Genomic DNA, 21163 nt, shown 5'->3' with positions numbered 1-21163 from the left:
CCTTACATATTTTATCCAACTTTTAATTATGTTATGTATCATAATATATTTCGTACAAAGATACTTCATATATTACTTGAAGTTATATGCATTTATGTTCATACCTAAAGATTAAAAAATATTGAACTTAAAATTTTAATACTAATTTGACACAGTTTTTTCTTGAATAATCTCTACAACATAATTTTAACTCTTATTGGATACAAATTTCATTATTATAACATTACTTTGAACCTAATTACATGTTACATATCTCATTGAAATGAACATAAATTAAATTAAATGCAATAAAACTCTTATTAAAATTGAAATAGAGATGTCCAGTTACATTTAGGAACGAAATGAACAAACTTATGTTGTTGAAAAGCAAACAAAGTTCCTCCAAATTTAGTGGAACTGGATAAACAAATAGAAATAAATTATATCAAACATGAGGCCAACACAAAAGCGAAGCAAAACAAATATATTAACAAAAAAAAGTGACCCACCATAAATATAAATGTACCTTGTTTAACTCATTATATTTTTCCTGTTCCTCTGTGCTCCTCTTCAAATAATATCGGGCCGAGGGTTTTGCTTAAAAATTAAAAAAACAAAATCGAATTTCTGCTAAAAAAATCCACTGAGAATATATATACTGTATATATACACAGTATATATAAATAGATATATATTCATTGTATATAAGCCCGGATCCAATTGCAGAGGAGGACGAGGAAGGGGCAGAGTTATTACACACAGCTGGCGAAGATGTTTTGGCGAATGACGGGTTTCTCCACGCCATCTGCGGTATGTCTAAAAATAGATCGTAATTTGTTTTTAGAATTTTTGTTTTAATTTCTATTGTATTTGATATATTGCATTTTTCGTTTTCACTTGCCCTGGTTTGAACCGCGTCCTGCTACTGTCAACATTTAAACTGACCGAGGGTTCAACTTTAGTTGACACAGGCTAAATTTGCTAATCGTTGGAGTCATTTTGGCAAATCTGTTGAATTATTGATTAACTAAGTCAACACCGCTGATTTTGTGGAATCGAAGCAACTTTACTTTGGGAAAGTACGTTGAATTTCAAAAATTAGTTTGATCAAAGTTGTAGTTAATCGGGTGTGTCGACCTGCTATTGCTTAACATCAATTATATGGGTTTGAATTTTAGTCCTCTGAAGATTAGCCTTACCTAGGGTTATGTTTTAGCTGATGGAGGGTTAAATTTACTAATAACCGAACTTAATGTGGTAAATCAGTTAAGGTTCTGGCTTAGGGAGTAAATATGTTAAATTTTAATCAAAATAAGTTTGCGTTAGGAAATCATGTTGAATTTAAAAAATCAATAAGCTAGAAGATGCGGTTAATCCTAGCTGTATTTATCGAATCGAAGTGAGTTTGCTTGAGAAAAAATTGTTAAATTCCCCAAACAGTTAGATCAAAGTTGTGGTAACTGCAGTCTCTGAGTCAGGTTGTATACCTGCTACTGCTTTAACTTATAGTGTCGTTTTCTCTTTTACATAGGACTTTAACTTAGGTAGAATGCTATTCTTCTATATGGTAGACTTACTTAAGATTACGTTTTAGCACACCGAAGGTTAAGTTCGTTAATATTATGGAATTTAAGTTTGTGTCAGGAAATCTTGTTGATTTCATAAATCAGTTAGATCAAAGTTGTGGTTAACCCTAGCTCTTTTTATGGAATTGAAGTAAATTTGTGTTGGAAAATTCTGCTGAATTTGTAAAAATCAGTTAGCTCAAATTTTTGGTTAACTGCAGCAGCCTTTGAGTGAGTTTTTCGACCTGTCATTGCTCAACTTTAACTTAATATGGACTTTTAGTCTTTTACATATTGCTTTAACTTATATAACCTTTCATTCTCTTACTGTTTTACATAATAGTTTAACTTAAATAGAATTCTACTCTTTTACATGTTAAGACTTGCATAAAGCTATGATTTATCTGCTGAAGGGTTAAATTTTCAAATCTGTTAAATTTTTATTTACGAAGTCAAAATTGTTAAATTTATGGAATTGAAAGTAAGTTTGCATTAAGAATTAATTATGAACTTCAAAATTCAGATTGAATTTGTCGATGACTTAAGTTTTGTGCTTTTTTTAAGCTGCCATTTCTTAGCTTTAACTTATATAGATATTTACTCTTTTGCAGATTAGACTGACTTAGATTTATGATTTAGCTGACTGAGGGACTTAATGTTGTAATTCTCTAAATTTTTTAACTTATTGAGTCAAATATTGTTAATTTTATGGAATTGGAGTATGTTTATGTTAGGAAATTATGTTGAATTTTAACAATCAGTTAGCTTGAAAATTTGAAGCTAGAGTTAAATGTAGTTTTTGAGTGTGTGTCAACTTGTAGTTGCTTATATTGAATTTATCTTGATGTTACTCTTTTAGAGATTAGACGTAGGGTTATTCTTTAGTTGGGTATTCTAATTGTTGCATTTGCTGTGGTAAATTGTGTTAAATTTCTGAGTTAACTAGACATTTTTTTTGTTGATATTATTTAATCGAAGTAAGTCTGCATTAGAAAATAATGTTGAATTTACAAAAATCAGTTATATTGAAGCTGTGGTTAGTCACAGTTTTTGAGCACATGTGTTGACCTTCTATTGCTTGAATTTAACATTGTAAGCAGATTTGTAGTCTTTCAGAGAATAGACTTACTTAGACTTAGGTTTTAGCTGACGGAGTGTTAAAGTTGGTAATTGTTGGATTGACTAGTATTAAATCTGTTAAAGTTTTTATTTGTTAATTTAATTGGATTGGGTAGTATAGGAGATTGTATTAAATTTCACATATCAGTTAGATCAAAACTGTGTTTAACCACAGTTTTTGAGTGCGCGTATCAACCTGCTATTTCCTAACTTTAACTCAATTAAAGTAGATTTTTCTCTTCTATATTTTAGACTTACTTGGGGTTACGTTTTAGCTGAGGAGGGTTAATTTTGCTAATTGTTGGATTTATTTTGATTAAACTGTCAGATGTTTGACTTACCGAGTTAAATTTCTTGATTATATGGAATTGAAGTAAGTTTGTATAGGGAAGTTACGTTGAATTTGAAAAATCAATTAGGTTGAAATTTTGAACCCGTGGTTAAACTGCTGTTTTGAGTGCGTGTACTAAACTGCTATTGTCTAACTCTAATAATTTAATTTATATAGAGAAGACATTTATTATTTTACAGATCAGACTTACCGAATGCTAAATTGGTGCTAATTGTTGGACTTGCCAAAGTAAATCTGTTAAAGTTGCTAATTATAATTATTAAGTTTAAGGTTATTCTGTAAAATTGAAGCCAATTGAGAGTTAAACCTCACTAATCGATGGACTTACAGTGTAAATATGTAAAATCTTGGACTTACGAATTCACAAGTCAATGATTTATTTGTTGATTTGGAATTTTGGATTAAGTTTGCATTTAAAAATGTTGTTGAAATTCAAAAAAATTCGCACTGCAATTTTTTTAATTTGCCATGATTAGAAATACCAACTTTGCTATTGTTAAAGTATAAATTCAACTGTTTGGACTTAGTTATATTTTAGTTAACTGATGGTTAAATTTGCTAATTGTTGGACTTTCTGTTGTTAATCTGTCAAATATTAGGCTAACTATGGCAATTAGTTAATTGTCTAATCTTTATTTATGGAATTGGAGCAAATTTGCACTTGGAGATCATGTTGATTTTCAAAAATCAGTTAATTGAAGTTGTGGTTAATTATATTATATATATATATTGTTTGAAGTTGTTACCCTTTGTTCTTAAACCATGAACTTCCATAAATTAGGCTTAGCTAGGGTATTGTTTTAGCTGAATGAGGGGTCACTTTACTAATTATTGTACTTAGTGGTAAGTTTGTAAAATTTTGGACTTACTGTGGCAGTTTTATTGGTGGAACTGGATAAGTTTTATATTTGGAATAATGTCAAATTTTAATATCTCATAGAACTGTAATTTGTTTCAATTTGCCATGTTTAGATCTTACAATATGTTGATTTAAAAGTATAAATTTAACTGGTTAGACTTAGTTTGGGTTATGTTTTATTTAATTGATGGTTAAATTTGCTAGTTGTTGTACTTGCTGGATTAAAAAAGTTACATATTAGACTTACTGTGGCCAATTCGGCAATTGTCTAATATTTATTTATGGAATTGATGTAAATTTACCTTCTGAAATCATGTAGAATTTCAAAATCAGTTAAATAGAAGTCGTGCTTTATCATAGTTTATATAATCTGAATGACATAGTTTTTGAAGCTGTGATCTGTTGTTGTCAAACTATAGCTTCTACATTTTAGACTTTCCTCAGGTTTTGTTCTACCTAAATGGGGGCAAAAGTTGCGAACTGTTGGACTTACTCTGGTAAATCTCTAAACTTTTGGATTTTAGCCAGGGAATTTGTCAATTTTGATTTTTTTCTTTTAGTTGATAAAAGTGCTCTATATAAAACTTCGAAGGAACAGCAAGCTACATCATCTGAGCATAATGTTTAACAAGAGGATAAACTCCCTATATAGGCACAGAAAGAAAACACTTGAGCCTGCATCGAATGGGCAAATAGGTCACATCACTTCAAATTCAAAACAGCTGAAACTTAGCTTGTACAATCAAAGCCAACTCTTGTTTGAAAAGCCTCAACTTCCCTATATTGAGAGGGGAGGTCTCCTTCTGAAAGATGGCATGGCATCTTGACCTTCAAAGAGAACTGATTGCTACCAACTTGAGTTGTATGCCATAAACCCTTGCAACTGTCCCAGACCATCCAATAATCCCCTAAAAGAGGCCCTTTCCAAAAGAGAGAAACAATAAAATTGAAATTCAATTAATCTTACAGCCTTATCCAAAATCCTCTAGCTGTTGACATTTCTTGAAGATATGAACAACTGTTTCTTCTTTCCCACATACAGTGCAGAATGCATCTGCAAATCTTGTCTGCTTAACCTTGTTTTGACAGCTAAGTTGTTGGTCCCGGTTCGGGCTTGGGTTTGGGTTCATGGGTCCAGTCAAATTTTTTTTTGGGGTTTTGGGATTTTGTTACTACAAAAACATATAAAAATAAAAAATGTATACATATATGCAGCAGTAATAAAGTTCAAAATACACCACTATGCTAATAATCAAATAACATAACAAAATACATGTTAGAAATTAGGATCTTAGGATAATAATCATTATAAACAAGATATAAAATAAATGCATTAAGAATCATACAACCATAAATTAACACATTACACAAGATATACATGGGGAAAACCCTTTCGGGTAAAATACCCCATAATGTATCATTTTATTAAAACATTTACAAATGTAGTCTATCATAAAATAGACTTGAACTTGGGGACACTCCTCCAATACTTCCACATGGCCAATAATACCTCTTGTGCATAGTGATACAACTCATTACAAATCTCCAAATTCACACACCTCTCAAATGAGAGAGGACCTCCTTAAATATAGGAGGAAGGTTGACTTCACTAGTCATAACTTTTCAATAATTCCCGTTCATAAATAATTAATAACTTTTCAATAATTCCTGTTCATAAATAATTAATAATCTAATAGTTATTTCAAATGGGAATATGCTTATAAAGCATATAATATATAAGGTTTTATAACCTTATATTAGAACATTATATATAAATGTTATAAGGGTATGATCCCTAATAACAATATGTTCTAACCCTCCCCCTTAATGTTAATAGGGGGCATCATATGTCAATTTCCATAAAAGAAAAAATGAATTACACTAGTAATATAGGTCTTCTTTGGCTGTGATAAATAGGGACACAAATATATGCCGACATGAAGATCATGCATTCCGGACTACATGAAAGTCATCTTGTCATAATTTCTAATCCCTGTGTTTTAAAAATGATGCTATGAGGTCTTATCAAAAATTATATTGGAGCCATACTTGCCTCAAATTAGCCTCTCCCCAGGTTCATTACATAGTGCTTTTAGGACAATACAAATGTGCTCGTAGGACTTAATACTACGCTTTAAGAATTTGAAGATTTACAAGGAGAAGAATTTACAATATGCCCATAGGACTTCAGCACAAATGTGCTTGTAGGACTTACTAATGCCTACCGGTATTATTTAAAACAAAAAGGACTTACATATGCCTTTTTGTAGGCTTAAAGGACTTACTAATGCCTATGTAGGTTGTATTTTACTTTCATGCCTATTAGGACTTACTTATGCCTACCCCTAGAATTTAAAACTAGGATTTAGCCACTAGGTGGTGGCATTGACATGCACACTCCCCTTCAATGGCATCATCTAAGGCCAACCATTGATTTGAATTTGGAGCATATAATGCCTTAAGGTTAGGTCTTACATCTAGGATTTAGCCGCTAGGTGGTGTCAGTTATATTTGCCTTGAATGGCATCACCTACAAGCCAATCACTCCACAGAGGTTTTAATAAGTGATGACTAAGATTCCAATATATAACATGTGCCCATGATCTTCAATGTGCTCTTATGATGGAATTGGAGATAACTTTTATGATGAAATACTTTCACTTTAGTGAGGTGCGCATGATCTTCAATGTGCTTTTCTCTCTTTAGAAATAATATTGTTTGGAAAGAGTAAAATAACTTCAAGTAAGATGGTACTTTAACATGTATCCAATTGGAACTCTTCCATAAATCTTGAAGGCCATATTGATTCTTTAAGAGCTATTTTTATTTTTTGCCCCCTTTGATTCTAAGACACATAAAAGACAACCTTTTTATTAAAGTATTGCACCATCTATGTAATAACACCTTAAGATTTGTGGCATGAATTGTAGGAATTGGCATATAACCTGTAAAAATGATTAGTAATAGGCTAACTTGCTTTGATACCATGTTAGAAATTAGGATCTTAGGCTACTAATTGTTATAAACAAGATGTAAAATAAATGCATTAAGAATCATACAACCATAAATCAACACATTACACAAGATATACATGGGGAAAATCCTTTCAAATAAAAAGCCCCATAATGCATCATTTTATTTAAACACTTACAAATGTAGTCTATCATAAAATAGACTTGAACCTAGGGACACTCCTCCAATACATCTATGTGGCCAATAATACCTCTTGTGCATAGTTATACAAATCACTACAAATCTGCAAATTGACGCACCTCTCAAATGAGAGAGGACCTCCTTAAATACAGGAGGAAGGGCGACTTCACTAGTCACACCTTTTAAATAACCCCCATTCGTAAATAATTAATAATCTAATAGTTTTTAGATTATAATTATTTCAAATGATATATGCTTATAAATCATATAATATGTAAGGTTCTATAACCTTATATTAGAACATTATATATAAATGTTTTAAGGGTATGGCCCCTAATAAAATTATGTTTTAACAATACACCACCATATTAATAGTTTAAACTTGACTGTCATGGTGTATATTAAAGTTTTAGTTCAAATAACATTGCAAACTAGTAAATACACCACCATATTAATGTTTTTGTTCAAAAATAATAATGTCAAGTGTCAACAATCAGCCATCATTGATCAAATATAATATGGGTCATAAAAAATATCATCATCATCCTCCATATGTTGTGGTAAATTAGAAGAACCACAAACAATGTCACTGGCACTGGTGGTGCAGGAGCACCTAATGGATGGATGCATGCCTCCATGAGGCAACCATTTTCAAAGTCTATGCTGTTTTTTATGTTGTGACCATGGAATAAGGTCTATTGGACCATTTGGTAGTTGTTTGAGTCCCATTAGTGCATTAGGAAGTTATGTTGATGTAAGTTTGTCATATTGTCATGTTTATGCCAAAAGGTTGTCATATGAGCATACAAAGTTGTCAACATGGTTCTTATCAACTCTTCACCATGTGATGGGCCTATTTAACCTCCTTGAGCATGTATGTAATGGTCTAGGGTCTTGAGAAGTCCTTGTAAGGTCATTTGACTAGTTGATGGAAAAGTTGTCATGTTGTGTAAAAATTGTCAATGCAACTTTTGCTGCAAAGTTGTAAAACAAATGGTGTTTTCATTAGTTTGGTTCAAATGGCAGTTGTAGCCGTTGGGGGGGGTGGTGAGAACATGTATTTAAGCATGTCCCATTGACCATTGGGTCGGTTGGTGGATTTTTGAAGGTTTTTGCTAATAAAGCTGGAGTTTTCTGTGTATTTCCATATGTTGCAGACTGTCTTTTACTTTTATTCTCATTGAAAACTTTCATATTTGAATTCTAAATCCATTGTGAATGAAAGAACAGTGATTCTACTTTATTTTGTTTTTTATTTCATCAAAATCCATTGAGATTTGACTGAGATACAATCTTTTTGGTTAAATCTGCCTAAAACCCTAGACAAAGGTAACCAGTGGCATAAAAAAATGTAGTCATGGTTATTCCCACGTTAGAAACTCATAAGACTAAGTGAGATGGCAAATGTAAATATGTATTTTCATGTTCTTTTCTTGCAGGTCTCCAAAATTCTTGTGGCACGTGCATATGAGGACTAAATGGTCTGATTTTCTGAGTGTATTAGTCTATTAGACCTTATATGACAGTGAGGTTGAAGAACTTGCTGAAAAGACCAAGTGAGTGGTCTTTTGAAAAGGTTGATGTCTGAGAGAGGGGTGTGAGGACCTTATACACCCTTTGGAAGCACTTTGAAGTCATCTTGAGAAGAAACAAACTGTGTGCAGATGACTGTCCCTGAGATATTGACTGTCACAGTCATACATAATCAGTCCTAGTGCCTCACAAATGAAGTCTTGGTTGGAAGGCAGGACAAAAAACACCTTGAGGAGAAAATCACAGGCCCTAAATAGTCTCTCTCACACCAATAAGTAAAGAGTTTGGGGTTCCTAAGTGTATGGGAGTGGCCCTGGATCAATATGTATGACTCTCCTCACTGTCTAGTTTGTTAGAGCCTGGTCAGTCCCGATCCAAATAAATTGTACAGTCCTAATACAAGTCATAGAACTAGTCATGTTCATACTGTATCAGTGACTTTATAGGATCCTTTCAGTATTGGAAACTGAGATAACGCCGGGTCCATTTGTGTAGAGTCCTCTCAACCAAGGCCAAGGTGTAAAGGGCTTAGGAGCATTGAGTTTGGGTCCTTTTGTCAACTTATGGACAGTCTTCCTTGTAAGGTCTGATTTGTTTCAAACAGAAGTGTAGGTGGAAACTTGGAGATCATAAATTTGGTTGTACTGCAGTATCTCAGTCCTTAAATAGTATGTTCATTCTACCCAAGTTGATGTTCAAGGCCCAATGAAATGCCTAATCCCAAGTTGACACAAGGGTTCAAGTTTTGTAGAGACCAATGATGGAGTTTAGTCAATATGCCTGAGGGAATTGTGTTTGAATCTTGTAAGGTAGATTGTCTTTGTGAGTCTACCCCTGCCTTTGCATCAACTGGGCACTGGCACTAGCATTGGCAGTGGTACTAGCATACTCAGTCTCATGATCACTAGGTAGCTCATGGTCATCATCAACTCCAAGTGCAACAATGCGGGAAACTGAATCATCCAACTTAACATGCTTTGGATCAATATCCCATTGCTTTGTCTCCCCTTGTTTGTAGGCATTTTCTTTGTGTGTGAGTAGCCTCAAGTTTGAATGTACAAAGACCATCTCCTCTGCCTTTTTGGAGTGTAGTCTATTGCGCTTTATTGAGTGGATGAAGGATTATGTGCTCCAAATCCTCTCGGATGAAGATGTGCTAGCAACCTATCAAGATTTTGAAATTAGATAGTTAAGAATTATAAACTAAATTAAAATATAAGCACGATAGAAGATTTTTTTTAATAACTAAGAATGAACTTGTGATAAAATTTTGATGGTAGTAGGTTGTAGTTGCTGGTACGCTTCTCCATGGAAGTACCACCAACTATCAGCAGGAACCCTATTCTTGCCCCAAAGAGCTTCAATACCACAATCATTTGTGCTTGGAAAACTCATGAATTCAGCCCTCATTGCAGGCCTTAGGTCTTGGTGAAAGAGTCTGCAAAGGGCTGCCTTGTCATCTTGAGCAACTTTAGAATCTCTATATGGGGCAACTCTTGTGCCAGTATGGAGCTCTTGACTATAATACTTCAGACTCAATGCAAAGGCAAGGAGATGCAATGAAGTGGTCATTTTGTTCCATCTTTACACAATGGTTTGTTGTAGTTGTTTAAAGAACATTCCTTCCGGATCTTGCCCTTTTTCATTTATGATGACTTTCATCTTCTCAATCATTGAGTCGATGACATTATATACCTCACCCAAACAAGGCCTATCCATATTAGTGTAACGGATCATGCTCAATATAGGCTCAGTGAAATTTAGGAGGTACTTAGCACGATCCCACCAGAGTCATCTAGTATCATTCTTTTAATGTTTGCTGCCCTTGTAGTGCTAGATTGCTTCCATATGCTCCAATTAGGGCTGATTACCATGCTAGATAGTGCCTCATGAGCCTTCACAAGTCGCCTTAACACAAGTGTGTTGGAGGCAAAATGGGTCTCAACAACCTATTTCAAAAGTTAAATAAGAAAAAAATAAAATTAAAAAGTTTACTAAACATATTTATTATTTGACTAAATTTAAAATTAAATTACCTTTGACAATTCCAATCTCGAGAATTGTCTAAATATGCCTTGCAACATATGGTGGTTGGTGATAAATATTTGGATCTCCTCGGCATTAGCATACACTTGTTTGTATTAGAATATTTAATTATATTTTAATTAGCTTTATTTAGTTATTTATTAACGGTCATTTAGCTTTTTAGTTTCCACTTAAACGACTAGTTCTTAATTTAGAACGTTGTCTTGTAAACTCTTTACATACGGTTGTATGTCGTTGAATAGATGATCCGTTTATTTTGAGCAATCAATTTTTCATGGTATCAGAGCGGGTCGATGGGATTCTTTAAAGTTTGACGAATTTTTTTTATTAAAAAAATTCGTGGCTACCTACCTGGATATATTTTCCAAATTTTTTTTTAATTATTTTTCTTATGAAAAAAATTGCAGGAATTTTCGAAGGGTTTTTGGAAAGTTTTTTTCAGGAAAATCAAATAGGCTTTTCTTCTGAAAATTTTCTAGGCGGATTTTCAGTTGGAAGCGGTTTTTTTATGGTGTGGTTTGAAGGTTTTTTCTGAGTTGCGTGGTTGTTTATTTCTAAGCTGCGTTTTCGTATTCTAAAGCGCTTTTATTTTTGTGGGAGCCATGGTTTTTTGAGAGGTGATTTCACGTTTTCGTGGGCGCTCTTCTATTTATTTGTTGCGTTTTTTTCAGGGTTTATTTTATTTTCCCTGACCTGCAGCTCGAGTTTTTTTTTGGCGCGTCAACAACTCGCGTTTGCGTCAGGAGCAGCGACGTGATTTTCCGACATGGTTTATTCTATTTTACCTGACGGCTGCACGTTTTTTTTTCTTGATTTCGCATCTTCTTTTTGCGCTTATGTGTGACGGGTTTGTGAAGCCGCGATTTCCTTTTTTGCTTGTGCAGGTTTATTTTCGTGACAGTCTTCTGGTTGTTGGCTAGGATTTTCGTGTGACGACGGGATGATATTTGTTGCTCATGTGACTCGGATATATTTTTTTCCTTAGCCATTTCCTTGTGTGATTTTTCGGTAGACTTTTTCCAGCATTTTTCATCAACCTGCATTTTTTTGTGGGTTCATTGCGCAATGGCGGCAACGATGCAATTTTCTTCTTTGGCATGGATTTTTGGTGGATTTTTAAAACCCGCGTTTTGCATTCTTAACGCCATTTTCTGGGTCTCCACAACTCCGACAACTAGGGTTTCTGGTTTCTACACTACCCAGTGCCTAGGGTTTTTACCCTATTTTTTTAACAAAAAAGTCGTTTGTTTTTTTTACTGATTTTTTTTTTAAATCAATATTATTTTCTGCAGCTTATCATTTTTCTGGAAAAAACAGAAAAATTATGTGTTTTAAATATTTTTCCCTTTAAAAAAAATTATTTTCGGGTTTTAATATTTTTTTCTTTAAAAAATTATTTTCAGGTTTTCCTGTTGTTGGGTTTATAATTTTTTTTCCCTTAGAAAAATTAAAATTATTTCCGAGTCCTATTGATTTTTTCCACAAAAAACTTTTTTTTCTGGGCAAGGCCTCTCGTTCTACAGGTCCCAGGGTTTTCACGATCTTTTTCCTGGAAAATTGTTTGTCGGTTTTCTGATTTTTTCCACAAAAAATCATGCGAGGGTTTTGCTTTATTTTTTCCTAAAAAATCAGGGTTTTACTATGTGATGTCTAGTGTTTTACCGCGTGATGATTGGTGTTTTACCGCTTGATGATTGGTGTTTTACTGCGTGATGTTTGGGGTTTTTGCTACACAACGTTTTAGGGTTTTGTTCGATTTTTTCCTCAAAAATTGATTCAGGGTTTTTTTTCCTGTTTAGGGTTTTTGCCTTTTTTTCCACAAAAAATGATGATTTGTAACTTCAGTTTTGGAGGGTTTGTTGATTTTTCCTCAAAATCGTGGTTTCAGGTTTCCGTTTGGTACCCAACCTTTAGGTTGGATGGATTTTGGTATTCTTGATCATTAACATTGCGCAAATCCTGGGAGGGTCTCCGTTGCAGCAAAGTGTTCTTTCCGTTGGTGATCAAAAGACCTGCAGTGTCTTCTGTAGGGTAGTTAGTTGATACAATGACCATTAAGGGAGGGTATTAGAATATTTCATTATATTTTAATTAGCCTTATTAGTTATTTATTAATGGTCATTTAACTTTTTAGCTTTTTAGTTTTCACTTAAACGACTAGTTAATTTAGAACGTCGTCTTGTGAACTCTTTATATACGGTTATATATTGTTGAATAGATGATCTATTTATTTTGAGCAGTCAATTTTTTAGTTTGATACATTCAGCTTTGTTGCCAATTTTTTGTAGCATTAGGTTGAGTGAGTGGACAAAACAAGGCATCAAAAAAATGTGTTGATAGCACTCCTCAACCAATAACCCAACAGCCCTACAATTTTTGGCATTGTTGATTACCACTTAAACAACATTTTGAGGGCCAACTTCCTCAATAGCTTGGCAAAGAATATTAGCAATAAATGGACCGTCCTTCACATGCCCTTCACAATCCATTGCTCTAAAAAACATTGTCCCTTTAGGGGACACTGCAATTACGTTGATCAATGGGTGATTTCTTGCATCTTTTCATCCTTCAAATATGATGGACACCCCTATTTCGATCCATGAATCCTTGATGGGCTTTAAGGAGTCCTCTACATATTTCACCTCTTTGTCGAATAAGGAAGTACACACCTTCTCATAACTTGGGCCGTTGGACCTTCATTAATTGATCTCACCATTTTTTGCCAATAAAGCGAGCGAACAACATTGAATGCCAATCCATTAGCATAGATGCATCTAGCTATGTCTTGCTCGACAATCTGTCTACCGTCATTGTGAAATGATGTTTCTATTAGAATATTTAATTATATTTTATTCACCTATATTTAGTTCCTTGTATAATGGTCATTTAGCTTTTTAGTTTTTAGCTCGTTTAGTGTAAACTATTTGCTTCTTTATTAAAGACGCATAGTTAGCTTTTATTTAATTTACTTTTAAGCTTTATTTAGCGTTTAGTTTTTTAGCCTTTTACTTTAACGATCTGTTCTTTTTATAGAACATTGTGTTGTAACCTCTATATATATGTTTGTATATCGTTCAATTAATTCATCTAATTATTGAATCATTCATTCAATTATTTTTCATGGTATCAGAGAGCATGAAAATAAAAAATTTTCGATAGGTTTCTTAAGTGAAAAATTTCGAAAGTTTTTTTAAGAGATTTTTTCTCAGTCTCTTTTCTTGGGAGAATGTTCTTTTGCAGGGTTCATTTTTTTTACTGGCTAGGGTTTTTTCGTATTTTCGAAGAAAGAAAAATTTCTAGGGCATGCAATTATTTTTGCAGGGTCCTGTAAAATCGTGATTCTCTTTTTTTGGGCGATTTTTTTTTCCAGTTTTGCAACGCGCTGACTAGGTTTTTTTGCAGGGTGATCTTCTGTTTTTATTCTCTTAGATTTCCATGAGAATTTCTGCACCTCCACTTCCACGATTTTTTCCGCGCATTTTTTTTCGAAAATCGCATATTTTTTGGTGCTCGATGAAGGTTTTTTTTGCAAATCGCGTATTTCCGAAAATCGCGTTTTTTTTTCTTGATTTCGGCGGCGGTGGCGTGTATTTTATCCGACCCACGTCTGCATCTTCAAAGAAAATCGTGGGTTTCTGTTTATTTCCCGCCAGCACATAGGGTTGCAGGAAAATCGTGGGTTTGTGGTTTATTTTGCTTTCCACCAATTTTCATTTTCTGCCAGTGCCTTGGGGTTTTTTGCCCTGTTATTTTATTGTTTAAAAAAAAACAAAAACAAATTAGAGGTATTTATGTTTTGATTATTTTCAGGAAAAATTTCGGGTTTTAAGTTTGCAGAAAATTTTAATTTTTGGGTTTCTTCCAAATCTCGAAATTCATGCTTTGGGATTTGTGCCTCGAATTCCACCCCAGGGTTTCAAATTTTTTTACAGCTGCTTCTATTCTGATTTTTTAATCAAATTGTTCTGTCTCTTGCTTTCACTCAGTTGATGTCGTTCAACCTCGGTTTTCGTGATGGCATCTTTGACCAACATCAAGTTGGAACACAATTAGAAGTTCAACGGCCGCAACTACAACACCTGGAAACAATGCATGCTTACCATTTTTGAGTATCGTTGCCTTGATCAGATTGTTTTGGGCAAGGAATCTCATCCTACAAAGGTGATGATCAAGATAAACATCATGTGAAGAATTGAGAGGCTGTCATGCTTATCAAACTCTCAGTCACAGATGATCAACTTCCTCAGGTGCCTTCAGGTAAAACAACAAAAGAGATTTGGGATCTCTTGAAGGATCTTCATGAAACATCTGACAAGAGCCGAGGTTTCTTTCTGAAGAATATGCTGTTTTCTATCATGATGGATGAGAAGTGATCTATCCAGGCACATCTTACGAAGATCAAAGACATTCGTGACTAGTTGGAAGCATTTCACAGGAGTCCTTCAGATCCCAATTTGTATGTCAAACATACTAGTGATGATATTCTATTTCTAGTAGTCTATGTTGATGATCTCATCATTACTGGCAATGCATCACATTTGATCATGCAGGTCTTAGAGAATTTGTGTAAGCATTTTGATATGAAAGATTTGGAACTTCTCCATTATTGTATCTGTGTAGAGGTTTGGCAGACTGATAGCCACATATTCATTTCTCAGTCAAAGTATGCCAAGAGCCTACTGGATAAGTTTCGAATGCAAGATTGCAAACTTGCAGCTACACCTATGGAGATAGGGCTGAAATTATCAGCCAAATCAGATTCACCTGTAGTGGGTGAGTCTTCATTTAGGCATCTAGTGGGCAGTCTCATCTATCTCACCGCCACTAGACCTGACATCAGTTGTGCTGTGAGCTATATTTCTCTCTTCATGTCAGCTCCAAAAGTTGAACATGGGGTTGCAGCGAAGCGTGTGCTAAGATATGTGAAGGGCACTCCTAAATTTGGCATTTTGTACATCAAAAGCAAAGATCCTAGGTTGGTTTGTTTCACAGACTCAGATTGGGTATCTTGTGTTGATGATAGAAAGTCAACTTTTGGGTATGTTTCCAGCTTGGGTATAGGTGTAGTCACATGGACTAGCAAGAAACAATAGGCAATAGCTCTTTCCTCGACTAAAGCAGAGTATCGGGGAATTGTTAAGGCAGCATGTGAGGCATTTTGGCGACGTAGGATGCTTGCAGACATGCAAATGTCTCAACCAGGACCTACTCCCTTGTTTTGTGATAATCAAGGGGTTCTGAAATTAGCCAAAAATCCAGTCTTCCATGAGCAGCAAAGCATGTGGAGCTTCATTGTCATTTCATCCACCAGCATGTTGAAGATGGATTAGTGATACTACAGTACATTCCTACAGAAGATCAGACCGCAGATATCCTCACCAAGTCTTTGAGCTCGGCAAAGTTTCTCAAATTTAGAGGGCAGCTTGGCGTGATAGATAGAATGACCATTAAGGGAGGGTATTAGAATATTTAATTATATTTTAGTCACCTATATTTAGTTCCTTGTTTAATGGTCATTTAGCTTTTTAGTTTTTAGCTCGTTAAGTGTAAACTATTGCTTCTTTATTAAAGACGCATAGTTAGCTTTTATTTAATTTACTTTTAAGCTTTATTTAGCATTTAGTTTTTTAGTCTTTTACTTTAACAAAATTTGATGCCTTTTTAAGGGATAAAGCACAAATGTGCTTTCACTCAACTGTATGAGCTGTTATATGGTTCTTTGCAGTCAGAACAAATCCAAAGAAAACCTCCACCTGAAAGTTATACAATTTCCACATATTTCCAAAGGGGAGACTTGGGGTTCATTTTAAAGTGGGGTTTGTTCCCAACACTAGAAGCACTTGCCATTCTACAAACGAAAATGAAAAAATAAACAAAACTGGAGAGTTCATTTCAATTTGTAAAAAGAATGCAAGGAAAAAAAAACAAAGAACAATGAAAAGCCACCTTTGTTGTTGAAATCTTCCTCTTCAATGCCTTTCATAACGAATCTGCACTTGCAACCGCGTAAGAGATGCACAAGAACCAACTAGGAACAAGCAACAATCAATCATCAACTCCCCTTGAGCAATGGCAAGCAAAAACCAAAGTTCAGCAATGGAGCGAAGAAGTTTTGTTTTTCATTCCATTGGCAAAAATAAAATAGGTTTTACCTTTTTGGTTTTTTAAGAGGTCAAATTAGGGTTGGATTTGCCATTTTGGCCAAAAAACGCTTTAAAAAAGCAAAAACAAGACAAAACTTATTAGTCAAATTCTTCATGGGTCCCCTGGAAAGCCCAAAAATTCTTCTTGGGTTCGTCCTAGGTTTGCAGGGCCAAACCCACAGGCTGTGGGCTGGACCCTGCCCGAACCCAAAGGGAACTGGACCCGGGGGTCCCCCTGCAGAACCCAGTAATGTAGAGCTAAATCTTAGAGTATTACTAGCATGTTCTTGTTTTCAAAATGACTAGACTGTGCTGTTGCCATCCCACTTTGGGTCTTAAGACTTGCCATTGTTTGTTCAATTAAAGGTTACACAATTGCAGCAGTGAACTTGATTATATAAATCCTTTGATTTATAGTTGAGGAGGTCTTTTCCTGGCATTCTCCGACCAATCCCTCCAATGCGGGTCTAGACTTTGTAAATGCATTTTGAAAAGACTGTGCTCAGGAATCATATTACATAGTTCTTGGAAAGCAGATTTGTGTACCAGGGTAAAAACTTGAGCCCTATTTAAGTCCTGCCAAGATTTCCATTTGCTGTCATTCATTGTTTCAAAGGTCCCCCCAACAGAACAAGCTCTAACTTGCTAGTATATTTCTTGGAAAGAAATGTTGAACCCAAGCTGTCCACATTGTGAGTTAAATGTCCAATTAGGATGTGTGCAGCTAAATACCGAGCATCCCGTGGGCTCACAAACTGCTGACGGAGAAAATCTGAGAGTATCTACCAAGCAACACACATTCTGTTAAGCAGTGTTGATTTGGCAATCATAAAAGTGATAGAATTGCCAATTATGCCACTCATTTGAAAGGTTACAATAATTTTATGGATATGATGTGCATTAAGGGTTCTATGGTGGATAAGGATATGCCAAGGGGTGCCACCTTCCACTGTCCACACAATCGACTTCCCTGTAAAAGCTATTCCTTGTGCTCTTATGTTTGGAATCTCCAAATCCCCTTGATCCCTTGGAAGAGTGCAAACATCCCAAGCAACAAGGGTAGCCCTTTTTATCCTTCCTGTTTGCCCCATAAGAAACTTCTAAAAACTCTCTCAAGTGCTTTAAATGTTTCTTGGGCCAAGAATAAGTAGGAAGAGTAGAACATATGCCCTGCTGACGGAATTCTGTCAACAATGGTAGATTTCCTAGCAAGAGGAAGATCAAGTTAGTGATCAGCTATAGCGAGATGATTGTGAAATGGAATATCTACATAGTGAACAGTTTCACCTGGTTTTATGAGCTTCCATTGCTGGTTAGCTAGGCTGGAGGGACATCTTGACCAATGAGCAAAACTTTTGTTTTTTCTTCACTTACAGCTGCACCAGTAGCCTCAGGAAAGCCTCTAAACAAAGCATTGTAACATCAACAGAGTGTTGAGTAAGCTCAAAAGTTAGAGCTGAATCATCAAGAAAGCGAACTTTAAAGGGTTAGCTGCTCTTTGTTAAAAAAATATCTAATTTGTCCTTGAATTCTTGATGCCTCTTGTAAATGACCAGGGGCATCGAGAACAACAACACAGAGATAGGGGGCGAAGGGACACCCCTGCCTGATGGGTAACTGTACCTGGATAGGTGTTGGGTGAATGCCATTCACATTAACCCTTCAGAAGCACATGAAAACAAAGTCCCCACTGTCTTTTGGAAAGAGGAGCCAAAATCCAGCCAATCCGGTATATTCAAATTGAAATCCCACCCTATTGGATCATAAGCTTTATCAAAGGCAATCTTCAGAAAAAGAGCTTGTTGTTGAGATTCTTTTGCCTATTTCATACCTTCACATGTAGTATATAAGGTTATCCAGAATAAACCTGCCTTGTACAATGCTAGTTGCTCTCTCTAGACTACTCATGCTACCAATATCTTTATCCTTCTAGCAAGGGTTTTTGCTAAAAGTTTATAGGCAACATCATTAGACTACTCATGCTGCCAATATCTTTATCTTTCTAGTAAGGGTTTTTGCTAAAATTTTATAGGCAACATTAAGGAGGGTAATAGATAACCAACCACTTGTCCACTCCCTTTAGGAGCCCTTTGGAATGAGTTTGATCAATCATCCATTGAGTAGCTCCCTCATAACTCCCCTTTTTGATGGATTACTAGTGCATTTTTAAATAAGATGGTCCAACATTAGGCCATATCTTTTTATAGAATTCCACTAGGAGACCATCAGGTCTTAGAGATTTTTCATTCTTCATGTCTTTCATTGCTCCCACTAGCTCCTCTAGCTCCAATTCTCTAGATAAAAAACATCTCATAGCTTTCCACCTTTTTAGGAACCACTTGCTTGACAAGTTCCATGCAAGTATTGCGTATAGGGTTTGCACCCATAGATGTGAAGACATTTTGGAAGCAGCCTTGAAAAATCTCTTGTATTTGAAGTTCCTTTGTAAGATAATCATTGGAGTCTCGCTATGCTTTCATTTTAGACATTGGAAGTAAAATTTCGAAGGCATATTTCCTTTGGCAAACAATTAAAGGTATCCCCTAACTGTAGCTCCTTCTGCCTTATATTTGTTAATTTTTTTTAGTTGATATTCCAATTCACTAGTAGCTCATTGTGTTTCTGCATTGAAAGTATTGTATTCCAACTAGTGCCTAACTTGATATTCCAATTCACTGGTTGCTCATTACATTTCCGCATTGAAAGCATTGAATCCCAACCAGTGCCTAGCTTATTGAAGCTGAGGTTAAGCTTCTTTATCTCTCCCCTTTTGCATTTGTTTGGCCCAACCCTTAGAAAAACTTTGTAGTGTGTTGCATGGCTGCTTCCCTCCAAAGAATCCACCCTTCATCACTAGTCAATGTAGGCATCAGACAAAATTCTAGCAATATCCGTTATGCGTCCTTCTAATTCAAGTTGGGGGCATTTAGTTTGCAAGAGGAATACTTTTCTTCCTGGATTTGAGCACCAATTATCAGCTGGGTGGAAATTGGTAAATGACTAGATCAGTAATAGAAGAATCCTCAAAAATTGAGTGCTTGGCACAAGAAGACAAAGTTGTATGTTGAGATTTTGCATAGAACCTATCAAGCCTAGCCCGAATTTGATTGTTAACTGCTTGTCAATTAGACCAAGAGTACCAATCAGTTGAATCAAGATTCTCCCACGGCCCCCCTTTAACATCGGAAATACCAAGTGTCCTCTTGCTATCATTCTAAACTTGTCTTTCTTCAGGGTGAAGAGTAGTTTCACATCCTCTAACTTGGTTCTCATTGCATTCAACCATACTTAAATTGCTCCCCACAATCTATTCAGCAGTGGGGAATGAGTGGGCCATCCACTCCCACAATTGAGTTCTATAATAGCTCATTAGGTGCATGCACCAAACAAAAGCCCTGCACTGTGCTGTGTAGCATAATTGTCTTCCAGCAGCCCCATGATATGGGGTCCTCACCTCTGTCAAGTATGTGAGGGCAAAAGCAAGAGGTGGTGGCTCATATAGCCCCTCCTTTACACTCCTTAAGAGGTGGCAATATATTCTCCATTCCAACTAGTCATCAACAATCATAGTTGGAACCCTTTGACTTTTTTATTTTATTTAAGGAAGAGTACATCTATTTGAAAGTTGGCTACGACCTATTGAACAAGAGCTTGTCTACCACTTAAAAATGCTCCTCTAACATTACAAGCCAATATTTTCAACTTCATGGCCATTCTATCTGAAGTCCCTGATTGAGGTCTACAAAAGAATTGTTGATAGAGACTAACCATGTTTGTAATGATCCATGAGGTGGTATCTGGCCTGTGGTTTGAATGGGGGAGCTGTTATTGTTTGACGTGGCATTATTCATTTTGACATTTATTGCCACACTTTCTGATACTTGTGATTAGCTCTTGTCATTGCCTCGAAACTTGTGTTGTTATTTATTGCCATTTAGCTCTTTACATTTATTGCCACCCTTTCTGATACTTGTGGAAGAGTACATCTATTTGAAAGTTGGTAATGACTGATTGAACAAGAGCTTGTCTACCACTTACAAATGCTCCTCTAACATTACAAGCCAATATTTCCAACTTCATGGTCATTCTATCCGAAGTTCCTGCTTGAGGTCTATAAAAGAATTGTTGATAGAGACTAACCATGTTTGTAATGATCCATGAGGTGGTATCTGGCCTGTGGTTTGAATGGGGGAGCTGTTATTATTTGACTTGGTATCATTCATTTTGACATTTATTGCCACCCTTTCTGATACTTGTGATTAGCTCTTGTCATTCCCTCGAAACTTAACTTGTGTTGTCAAATTTTCCCTTGTGGTTTCATTCTTGGGTTAATAGCTTTAGGTATTTGAGAACTCCTGGTACTAAACTGTGTTTGTCAATTTTTCTTTTGTAATTTCTAAATTGTACTAAACTG

The 21163-nt window shown here is 35.3% G+C and overlaps 1 protein-coding gene across 1 annotated transcript in view; it reads left to right on the top strand.

The window, feature by feature from the left end:
* The first annotated feature begins 527 nt into the window (after positions 1–527).
* The window catches only part of LOC131068458 (uncharacterized), a 191677-nt gene continuing 171041 nt past the window's right edge, over positions 528–21163 (top strand). Inside the window, exon 1 of the mRNA XM_058003640.2 lies at positions 528–789. Within this exon, the coding sequence (XP_057859623.1) occupies positions 751–789 (39 nt within the window). The 5' untranslated portion in view covers positions 528–750. The remainder of the gene's footprint in view (positions 790–21163) is intronic.

Source organism: Cryptomeria japonica, chromosome 9 (assembly GCF_030272615.1).
Source record: "Cryptomeria japonica chromosome 9, Sugi_1.0, whole genome shotgun sequence".
Classification (NCBI taxonomy): Eukaryota; Viridiplantae; Streptophyta; class Pinopsida; order Cupressales; family Cupressaceae; genus Cryptomeria; species Cryptomeria japonica.
This window is presented reverse-complemented; position numbering and strand designations above follow the sequence as displayed.